This window comes from Chelon labrosus, assembly GCF_963514085.1.
Source record: "Chelon labrosus genome assembly, chromosome: 2".
Taxonomy (NCBI): domain Eukaryota; kingdom Metazoa; phylum Chordata; class Actinopteri; order Mugiliformes; family Mugilidae; genus Chelon; species Chelon labrosus.
Window position 1 is genome coordinate 32,223,109 of NC_140338.1, and position 12,311 is coordinate 32,235,419.

The 12,311-nt window shown below is 39.5% G+C and overlaps 1 protein-coding gene across 1 annotated transcript in view; it reads right to left on the reverse strand.

Moving 5' to 3' along the window:
- The window catches only part of LOC311508634 (alpha-1,6-mannosylglycoprotein 6-beta-N-acetylglucosaminyltransferase B-like), a 110,458-nt gene that overhangs the window by 60,038 nt on the left and 38,109 nt on the right, over positions 1–12,311 (reverse strand). The window contains exons 3-4 of the mRNA XM_084573493.1: positions 9,302–9,452; positions 1,449–1,558 (exon numbers count right to left, since the gene is read on the reverse strand). Coding sequence (XP_084429619.1) covers positions 1,449–1,558; positions 9,302–9,452 — 261 coding nt within the window. The remainder of the gene's footprint in view (positions 1–1,448; positions 1,559–9,301; positions 9,453–12,311) is intronic.

Consider the following 12,311-nt stretch of genomic DNA (forward strand, 5'->3'; position numbering starts at 1 on the left):
ATTACAATAGCAACTGCTATAATAACAATTGGAAATGTGGTCAACTAACTAGATAAAGATTTGACTCCTGTCCCTGCAAGACAGAACATAAAAGCGTCGTCAGTGCTGGAAGGGAAGGAAATTCTAATCACGTCCTCGCACTCCCTTTCTCCTGTCACTTCCTCTCGCACATGCCTGACCACGAGACAAATAAACCGCCACCGAGCCGTATGATAATAAAGTCTGCCGGCAGTGTTTCAATTCATCTGTGATTAGAGAAAGCAGCCGTGTTTTCATTTTGGCGTGTGCCATTGTCCCCGCAGATGCAGCGGGGAAAACAAAAGGAGATGTAATGCTCATTTATTCTCATGTAAGGAATTGGGCAATTACCCTCAGGAGAGAAAGCGCGCGAGAGGCGAATGAGAAGGGAAGAATGTTCGGCATTATTTAGGTTTTGATTAAAAATATGCAGGAAGAAGACAAAAGAGAACAACAGGGCTGGGTGAAAGGAGAAGGCAGAGAAGGCCACAGCAGCTTCAGCATCTGTGCTTCCTTAGCAACTGAAAATAAGACTAAAATCAGCTTCGGCTTCCTAGAACAGATTGGATTTGAGCTTTTCACATTTTGTATTGATGCTTTTGATAATCTATTTTTAACTTTACTGCTTTAATGACACACTGTTCTAACATTGTTTTTATGGTTTGTATCGTAAAAAGGAAACTGTGCTCTCTGACAAGGCAGCAGACGTGATTTGTGGTAGCATAGTCATCAGCCACATAACACTAGTCTGTCTGTGTGCAAGACCCTTTTTCTCTCACTTTGCATGTGCAGGTCTGCAGTGTGGGTCTGTTGTGTATTCTCTGCTGTTCTGAGTTACAGCGGTGGTGGATGTTTCGCTGTGACACAAGCTGAGAGCTGTGCGGGAGTCCAACTGTATTTCAGGTTGAACATTACATTAGAACGATACATGGATGTGACTTATTTTGTTCCTTAAGATGATACTAAAATTAGCTTCCTTTACCAGATTGCTGAACTTGAATATGCAGCATGATTTGTAGTATTGTGTATTAGTTTATCGCTGAATTCCAGTATGTGTGAGACCATACATGGTGTCTGCCAATGTCCTGTCTGTCTTTGGCTGTTTTTACTGAGTACATTTTTATTGTGCTTGATTTAGGGCCCACCAGGAAAATTCATATCCTTTTGGGATAAAGAACTTAATCAATCAATTTCTTGTTCTTTGAGATAATGGATTAGATGAGATTGTTGTGTGGATATGTGTGTGCCGCTTGTGGCTTGTGGCCTACTCATTGTTCTCATAATATAATTGTGCAGTATATGAATTTATAAGGATGTTTATAATTGCTGATCTACAGAACCATGATGCCCAGGATAAGCTGGGTTTTGGTTAAACATAATGTAGCCATGAAGGTGAAATCATACAAAAAGCGACAATGATGATACTGTACCTCTGCTTTGCACCATGCTGTTTTGAAGTATCTGCTCCACCCTGTTGGCCATGTTAGAGACATTCTGTGCTATAGCTTGGATCCTCTCCACCAGCCCGGCTGGCTGAAACCTACACACATATAAGACAAACAAATGAAGAAATGCAAAGATACGTGACAAGTACACTTGCACTGGCACACAACATAATCTTAATTTAAAACCCGGTGCTATGGATAAAAAGCACCTGTGCATCAAAGTCTCTATCTCTATCAAACACACACATCTGGCACCCAACTCCCTGACCAACAGTAAAAAAAAAAATCTCTTGACACCCATTATCATTTCTGCTCACACTGCTTTATTAGTGTATTAGTGTCTTCCCTGCTACAAATTCTTCCTCCCTCTTTCTACTTTATTACCTTCTTTCAGTTCTGTCTCACTGTGGTTTCCACCTTGGTCTGTTTCATTCTTTTGTTCCACTCCTCTCCCATGCCTGTTTTGCCATCCTCCTTTTTTACATCTCAACAGATGTACAAGTGTTAGTGGAAGATGCAAATTGGTAGACACTTGGTTGGAGCGTGAAATAGAAAAAGACCTGTACTGTTAATACCACTTCGTCTCTAGGATGAGAGACTTCTCATTCACATAATAAGATGTGTGGGGAAATGAGCCTGCATGTCCGTGTGTGTTCTCTGTGTGTATGAGAGCATTACATGGATATGATTCAGTTTGAATACTTGTGTGGCCACTGTAGTTATCTATATTTCCAAAGCATCAGACTGCACGGCTGCACGTTGTGCAATGCAAAGCTAAAACTACATACCCTGACACACTGCTGTGCCTATTATGTCCACAAAAATGACACAATCTCAGTATGTTTCGTGTGTCTGTTTATGCACATGCAACTTTCTGTCTCACTGTATCGACTATTACCCCTCTTTAAAGCCAGAGGATTGAATGCACAAAAATATAATAATTATATAGATACATATATATATATAAAATTTCAAAAACGATGATCCAAATCTTGATTGTGTCTTTGTGGTTCTTTGATTATATACACAGGACTCAACGCAAGGCTGTTTAAACAGCTACATCTCAACAGCACCTGCTTAAAAATGAACAAAAAAAAAAATATATATATATTTATGGGACCATGGGAATATGTGAGGAAAGTGATTTTGCAGCTTTACAAAGTGTGAACACAAAACGAGGCAGCCATCACCATCACTGGCAGTCTCTATGCTCTATTAACAGCTTTGTAAGTGTCACTTGTAAGCGTCGCTATGTGTGTCAACGTCCTCTTTAATACGTTCACTACAACAGAGAAGCCATTACTCTCAAGTGCATGCAGGCAACAGATTGTCTCCAGAATGCAGAAATGCTGAAGTGAAGTGATTTTCAGTAGTTTTGTTGTCTGAGAAAAAGGCTCGGTATTCAGAAGAGTACCTATGTTAGTGTGAATGATTCACACGTGGGGATAACATATATATTTTCTTCCCAATAATTGGTAAATCCTAAGGAAAACATCCATGCTTTGACTGTTTCTAACTGAAACTCATTTCTGTTCCCACAAGGGGAATCAGATCTTCCCAAAGTTCATAAATGAACAAGTACCTTGTCATATACAGTAAATGCATAAAGAGAAGTCAAAGTAAAAAAGGTTTCCAGAACTTGAAGTACTGTAGCTTGGTGTAACCAGACTCAATTCTTAGACTTTGAGATTCAGTTCTTATCACAATTTAAGTCTGGCTTCATTATAGAGCGTGTTTCGACCGACAGAGAAAAAATACCACGCGTTTGGATAGTCCTGCAGTCAATCAGAGCCATTTAGTTGTAAACAAACTCATCAACATTCAGATGATGTGTATGACTATGTCGCTATTAATCTTCTGTCCTTCACAGAGTACAGCCCACCCAAACAATTTGATAGGTCTGGAAGATCTTTACCAGGCTTTCTGAATTCAGAATCAAGAGACTCTGAATCATACGTTTTTAGCACTGCATCATTTCTGCACCATAGTTGTCTTAGAAAAACAAACAGCTTGAAATGTAATTTTCGTCAGTGCTATTATTTAATGCCACATTCTGCTAAAAAATCTCCACCATGTAAATACACCTTTCCAAACACACTTGGTACAACGGCACTCTGAAACAGAGTTATCTCAATAAAGGCATACAACAGAACTAATTATGATTTCGTTCCTCTATTACGCCGGAATGAGGCAAACACAGCGTACGCATATTTAAATCTTATTACCTTATATCATCTTATAATGAGAGCTGGCACTATATTAGGCTATAAAATTCTATTAAAATATTAATATCATTACATGGAGCATTGCACAAATGTTCCCACCTGCAGGGGATTACAGCAGCCATGGTACCAAGTTTACAAAAGCTGTACTGCATTTGGCCTGGAGAAGAAAACCTTTGGACGCTGGGACGCCTCTGTTTCTGCAAAGGTCTATAAGCAATGCACTTTTTTCTCTGTACAACGTGACCTCCCAAAACCACCTCTAATGTCTGCTACAGTGTGAACCTTTGCATAGAGATGAACACACAGGGGAGGAGAAAGGAGACAGTCAAACAAAGAGTTGGAAGCGCAGACCGAGGCTGAGAAATGGATGAAAAACTGAAAATGAGACAGAGAGAGGCACACACTGGGAGATTTAAGAATCAAACTGGAATCAAAAGTGGCAGAAAATATAGGCTCAACCACCCACAACAAAAAACATTAAGAGTACCAGAGGGAACTTTGTGATAAAAAAAAAGAGAGGGGATAAAATAAAGAGATCCTCTGTGCTTTCTTGTGGAAGCCAACAAAACAGCTTGACTGAAACATTAAACAGTGATTATGATCAAAGAAATACAAGGGTATACATATTTGATGGCCCACAGTTGCATGCTACTCGCAATGAAGCTTTTGATGAATGTAGTCTGTTGGCTCTTTCGCAAATGATAGGAACAAAACTGAAAGGAGGAAGAGCAAAGAGAAGACAAAACGGGAGAAAAATGGAAGAGGAGAAGAAGCAACAAGACGAAATCTGCCGATGGATGCCAAACAGAAGTGGAACACTCTGAAAAGAAGCAAATGGCTAGAAAATAAAAATAAAAATCAATGTTAACTAGAGGGTGGCTTTCGAAGTATACAAATAAAAATGTGTTTTCGTGTTCTTATTTCTCTGTCTGTCTCCTTCCCTCTCTGACTAATGAATTCTTTTAAGGGAAGAGGAACAATCTGGCAGCATCACATCAACCAAAGCTGTCCGGGCAACAGATGAACGTGACAAGGTGTCAGCTTGTGGGGTTCTGTGTTTGGTTGATCTACCTTCCTCCCCATGTGAAGGTGTTAAAACATCACACTCTGCAGTGATTAGTCTGCCATGTACACTACACATTTGCCATGCCCACATACACCAATACACAAATGTACTTGTAAAATGGAACTGGGGATGTGTCCAGTGTTCACACTATGATTACTGTGACCAAAAATATCCATCTGACAAAGTACATTGAATATTAAAGCTTTACTTGAACAGTGAAAATTAGTTTTCTCAAGTCATGCATGTTTGGATTTCTGCTAAGAAATAACCCCAAAATATGTTCCTTTCACAGAGTTTATGATCCGACCCAGTTTTCTATAAACGCCTTTTCACAAGACATTCTGAATTGCAGTTTTATTGCAGTTCCGGCTTTTAAAAGCTAAACTCTATACCACCTCCAATAATACCGAAAACCTGCCCATAGTTAAAGCTGACCCAAGAGGAAGAATGTGTGCAATCCTGATACAAGGAGTTCCAACACTGAATGTTGTAACTGAGCACCTTACTCTTTTAAGTGACATACTTGCACTCACTGCATACTGACATATTTCTGCCTCGGATAGAGCAGACACTCCCCCACTGGCTAGTGAGGACTGTGATGTGTTCAAAGTGACAACAATGGTAATCAGAACATATTGGTAAATTAGAACATTTCCATTTGGGGCAGCATTTGCACCGTTACAACCCAGCTGAATTCAGAAAAGAGGCAATGAAACAAACAGGTATTGACATGTTTCCTTTGCCGACTACTTCCAGCAAAACTATGACATTGACTTCAGTGCTGTTTAAAGAAGGCTCCCTGGGCTGAGTGCTGCTACTGTCGGAGCTTAGATGGGTGCTCAAGGGAGGAGAAAAAGGTAAAGTCAAACCAGAGCACTGATCGTCAAAGAGCATACGCCTAAGGGGGGACTTAGCAATCTTCCTGCACAGTAAAATGGACTGAATCAACTCTGCATCTTTTCCCCCTCCCTCCTATCCTTCTCTCATTTTCTCAGGCTCTTTGCTTTCCCTCGCCCTCCCTCCATTGTTATTTCCCTCCGTTTTCTGCTCTAACGAGTGGCTGCCCCATGGGCGAATCGCAGGCTTGGGCTTCAGACATCAAGCCCCATTCACTGCTACACAGGAATGTGTCAGCACCAATGATGCTCACACAGAGATGAGACTGCTGCCCAATGTGCATGTGTGTGTGTGTGTGTGCGTATTGTTCTGTAAATGACTGGCCTGGATTTGGGATATGTTTTTATAAAGCTCTCACTTCCTATTTGCTCCTCTCCCTGCTGGCAAAAGTCACACATTAACATGCCACTCCTACCAAACTAGAATTCTGGCACACTCTGTGCGTGTGTGCACGAGTGTGAGAGCAAGAATAAAACTGAAAAGACAAACATGGGGAGAAAAAGGAGAGCCAGGGATTATAAAGGTGGAGAGGAAAGAGAGAAAGAGAGGCAGTAGAAGTGGGGAAATGAGTGATAGAATGAAAATCATTGGACTGAAGAGAGGCTTAAGTCGTCCCACTTGTGACAGTCTGTGTGTGTGCGTGTTGTGGTGTACGTGTGTGTGCGTGGCCAGCCATTAATCCTGCAGGCTATGTGCTCTGCCAAGGGTTGTAGCCCTGGTCTCAAACCAACGCTGGGTTTAACAAGTGTTACCTCAAATGAACTAATACACACTTACAGTACATTACAGTTACACACAAACTTATGGAGAACAATATATGAATGTGTTAAACATATATTGTTCTCCATAAAAAGGAGACATCATCAATAAGGCAAGGGTGTGTGTTGGTGCATTTATCTGTGCCAGCCACAGTTTCCTTAGTCAATATCCTTTCTTTCTCAAAACTTTCACTCCAGCTATTACAACTGCTTCGCTCCAGGGATCTATTCGGTCCAAAGCAAAGACCGTACTAAGAACAGCATAAAATGGATTTTTTTTGGGGCGTGTTCTGATTACGATTTGATATCGTTCAGAGAACACTGCTGTTGAAGTAAAATAGTTTTCAGGGAGAAATTGTCTAAGGATTAAAGCAAGAAGCTTGCTGCAGATGTTCATGTGTCAATTTCTGTTTGGTTTTTGATGTTCACTGCTCATCGCGACACCTGTTTGTGCAAATACAAGCCAAAATGTTGTAAAAAGTAATTTTTGTAAGTCACGACTTTTCTAAGTTGCAACAGACAAAATCCAGGGAATGTGAAAGTAAACTAAGCAAACCAATAGGGAATAAACTGAGGGTGCACTCACACCTACTGCATATTTTGTTTTGATTCAGGGAGTAATTAAGAAAATGGTTCGTTTTATGTTCACAGGGCAATTGAGACAAAGTTCTGACACGCGCTTAACACTACGCACGTGTAACAGTTTTGTGTTTGGACGTCATTTTGCAGGAAATCAGGAAATAATCCCATTGGAAATGGAGCGAGTGTGTGCACTGGTATTTATTGCTGTTCTGTTCATACCAGTGCCAGTGTTTAGTTCAGTTTGATCAAGCATCCATGCTGAGATGGCATGCTGCTGCCAGAGCGCTCCAAAGAAACGTTTTGTAGGCATACAGCCATCTATTCCACATCACACAAACTGCTTGGATATATAAATACAAGCTCATAAATAGTGGTCTGAACTGTCTGGGGGTAACGTGTGTTCATACTACAAATGAACCGGTCTGTTAGAGATTTTGCAACTGGACTGGGAATACCCCCTCCCACCAGGCTCAGCTAGGTTGATTTGTTCCAGAACAAAATGCGATTTCTGTGTTTAAAGCAGCTCAAACAAACCGACCTGGTCACGCTCACGGTTATGAAAATATGAACTAGGTATGAAAGCACCATAAAGCTGTATTGTAGGATTGTGTATAAGTCAGTGACTTCATCTTCTACTACCATCTAATCATTAATCAATTTGTCATTTTTTTTAAATCTTTTATTAGTCAGTTATAATGGTGAAGAGAATCAGTCTGGCCGCAGCAATGCTTATGTTCTGAAATAGTTACAAATTAAATATAACAAATTCTCCTTTCAGAGTTTATTCGTCTACTATATTATCCAGTCATTTTGATTTATTTTCATTAGGGGGAATACATACAAACAATAAATAAAAAAGGCATTTAATGGATATGGACCTTAGCTTTTAAGTAACCAAACTGGCATTGTAGTGTCTGCTAGAAATATGGCTGTTGGGTTGAATGCCAGTTGTGTGTGATGGGGACACCTAGCTGAGCCAAACCACTGCTGCTGGGGATTAAGCCTGGCTCTCTGCAATGTTGGCTGTGTGCATTACCCCCCTTTGCCAGTCAGGCACCCTAACTCAAACCTATTATCATGCTATTTTAATCTTAAACACTTTATTTACAAAAATAAAAATAAAATTATTTAAGCAGTAAGGCGAATTCATACAAATTACATATTAAATATTAGAAGTGCAAACACTAGCACACTACAACCATGGAGATCCTTCACATCTCTACTCTTTGTCTAACATAACATGAACTCACCACAACATGCAAGAGTATTATTAGGCAATATTACTTATAAATAAGTAAATAATAATAATTACTTTCCGTTAATTTAGAGATCTTAAACTATATACTGTCCATATGTAAAAAACAAAACAAACAAACAAAAAAATCAAATAGTAAACTATCCACACCTAAAACAATCCTTCAATAGAGTAATACATGAATGTACCCTCCTGGTTTAAGTCCTTCATAACAGACAGTTCCACTCTTAGCAGGGCTCTTTTCAGTAATGGTCTAAGAGCAGAACAGCTTCCTCCACATTAAGCAGCCCATTACTAGACATTGATTGCAGTTAACACCAACGTCAGACCGTATTAATCGCTCCATCCTTCCGCTCTAGTGCCTCTGTGCAGATCTAAACCTGAGCGCTTATCCAGGATCATTTAACAAGGTTTGAGGAAGTGAGGGGATTTCTGTCAGAGTGTATCACATCATTCCTGCTGAGTTTAGTCGGGCTGTTTAAAAATGAAAGTTAGAAAAGACAGACAAGACAAATTGGATGTGTTCGGGGCTAACGGGGCAACGAGAGAAGCGGTTTGATAAAAGCAGTAGTAGCAAGGTCATTCAAGTTTTCATGTTTGAAGCAGTGAATTTGAGATATAGTAGGCACCGATTTCCACAAGTGACGGTGAGAGGGATAAAATGCTCTACCAGCTATATAGTCCTGAGATTAACTTGTGGTCATTAAAGGTTGCATTAGTCTATGTTCAGAGTTAGATTTTTCATTTATAAGGGGAAAGAGTAATGCCTAAACAATCACAGCCATAGTATGCATACTATACTATATTACCTTAATAATATAATAAAAGTGTAACAGTTTTGCCTCTTTTTAAATTTCAGTTAAATTTCAAAAATCATGTCAAAATAATATAAGATAGTTACAATGATAAGAACAGAGATTTACTACAACAAATATTATGCAATAACTATCACTGTTCATACACCATTTGCAAGTAATTCTGCCAAACCTGAGTGACTCTTATTTTGAAGAACTGTGGGAAGAAGTGACTAATATAACCAGCTAACACAGAAGTACCTGTTGATAGCAGAGCTGAGCTCATCCAGGCGCCTTGCGTCAGTGCTGGAGGAGTTGTCCAGTTTGGACAGACTGTCCATCCTCTTCAGAATCACCTCCAACATGTCACTGATCTTCCTCAGCACGCCGCGAGACTCCACACCTCCCAACACTAAGTGGAGACAAAGATATGGAAAAACAGTATGCACGTTTAGTCATAGATTATTCCTTATGTTGTTATTTTATCACTGTGCAAGTTCAGAATCTTTCATGGACATACTCTGTGACAATGGCACAATACATAATGTAATTATTTGTATGTATTTTACACTTTTTTTATACTTTAAGGTTTATTGTACTGTTTGCAATGACAATATCATATTCTATTCTTCACAAAGCCTGTAGCTCTTCTGTCTCAGCATATTGCAGTTGATTTGGGCTGACTTCTTCTTTTGGACAAGTGTCTCTATGCACTTCACTGCAATGAAGATCAAAAGTCTCTTCTGCTCTGCTCCATAAGTATACTACAGTCTTATGAGAAAACACTTATGTGGTGTCTGTCGGCTTCTGCCACCTCAGAACATAGGCCACTCCTCTAAAATTAAATATCTATTTAAAAGCAAATCACTCTTCTTTACTGGGTTTATATGGAAATCATTAACAATACTTTTAGTAGTTCTGCAGTACAGCATCTCAATAACTCTGTGGTGTTTGTCATAGGTAGTGCTCCAGCAGGAAGAGGTAAGACAAACTTTAAGACTGAATTTTAAACACTCAGTATGAAATGTAAAAACACACTCTGTGAAAACATCACAGGAAACAAACAACGGCTGTCTGATCTGTTTGACACCCATGTTCTATATTGAGCTCTGTGCTCTCAGGCAGTGATCACCCTCTGTATCCAGAGTTCACAGCTCTACCTTCAGGCTCACGCTTCAGACTACTAAAATAATCATTACAAATACTCATTTGTTACAATCATCAAATGCAATAACGTAAAAAGTTTTGAATTCCCTTATCATAACAGCTGAATGTATTTTTTAATGATGTATTGTGTATATTTATTCTTTTATCTAAACTGCATTTTCTTATCCAGCATATACAGTCCCTGACAAAAGTCTTGTCACTTATCCATTTTGTAGAAACAACAGTTTATAACCTGACTTTTAATTAATCCATTGGTTTTAGAAATGGCTCATATGAAAGCTAAAACCCTCCCAAATTATGTTTGATATGCTAAAATAAATTTGCTTCACTGAAGAAAGATTGATCATTTAATGAACACAGAAAGGTCAGATTTTGGCAAGACAAAAGTCTTGTCGCTTGGGTACAAGTTGACCCTAAGTGCCCCTCAAATATATGTATTATCAATTTGTTTTACAAGCAATGGCTAATTACAATCCCAACAGCTTTTGAAATAATGTTTTGGTGCCAAACAAAACTGCTGAAAAGCATTCTAACGTTCACAGCTTGGTAAAGCCCACTGAGTCAGTTTTTGCAAAGACAAAAGTCTTGTCGATTGTCATATGATGCACCCAATCCTAGATTACAGCCTCAAAGAATAAGAAAAAGATTTGAAGAGACTGGAGATGTTTTCGACAAGCCCAGGTCCGGCAGACCCCGCAAGACAACTGCTCGGGAGGACCGTTTGTTGGCTCGAAAATCCAAGGCCAGCCCCTTTTCCACTGCAGCAGAGCTCCACCAGGCCTGGTCACCTCAAGTCCCCGTGTCAACCAGAACAGTTTGTAGAATCCTGTCTCGAAATGGCCCAGAAACCAGCACTAAACAAAAGGCAATTAAAAAAACGTGTGGCATTTGCCAAGGCCCACAGCCTGCTAAAAGGATGGACGCTGGAAAAGTGGCAGAAGGTGGATTTCTCAGATGAATCTTCGGTTGAATTACATCACAGCCGCCGCAAATATTGCAGGAGACCTACTGGAGCTCGCATGGATCCGAGATTCACCCAGAAAACAGTTAAATTTGGTGGCGGAAAAATCATGGTCTGGGGTTACATCCAGTATGGGGGTGTGCGAGAGATTTGCAGGGTGGAAGGCAATATCAATAGTGTAAAATATCAAGAAGTATTAGCTACCTCTTACATTCCCAACCATAAAAGGGGTCAAATTTTGCAGCAGGATGGTGCTCCATCGCATACTTCCATCTCTAAATCAAAGTTCCTCAAGGCGAAGAAGATCAAGGTGCTCCAGGACTGGCCAGCCCAGTCACCAGACATGAACATCATTGAGCATGTCTGGGGAAGAATGAAAGAGGAAGCATGGAAGACGAAACCAAAGCATCTTGATGAACTCTGGGAGGCATGTAAGACTGCTTTCTTTGCTATTCCTGATGACTTCATCAATAAATTGTATGAATCATTGTCGAACCGCATGGATGCAGTCCTTCAAGCTCATGGAAGTCATACAAGATATTAAATATGGATCTCACAGCACCAGTACTTCATTCACTGATGTTATGCATCATATTTTTGTATTTGAAGTAAATGATTTGTTCAATTTTCACATTACTTTCTGAAGGCGACAAAACTTTTGTCTTGCCAAAATCTGACCTTTCTGTGTTCATTAAATGATCAATCTTTCTTCAGTGAAGCAAATTTATTTTAGCATATCAAACATAATTTGGGAGGGTTTTAGCTTTCATATGAGCCATTTCTAAAACCAATGGATTAATTAAAAGTCAGGTTATAAACTGTTGTTTCTACAAAATGGATAAGTGACAAGACTTTTGTCAGGGACTGTAGTTGTTCTTGTTTCTTGCATCTGTTATGCCGAAACCAAATTGCTAGTATGCAGTCTAGATTAAAACTTCTAAAGCATTTGCCTTCCTTTTATGTGTATAAAATGCTACTTTGCAAATGGCATTTAAGAGGCTTTGTCTGCCTAACATTTACCTGACATTATGATTTCTAAAGTAGTACCATTTTCTGTGACAGAAAGTCCATCAGTACCATAATACGACTTTAGTTTCATTAGAGCAGCTTCTGCTTACTTGTGCCGTTGTCTTATTCTTCATC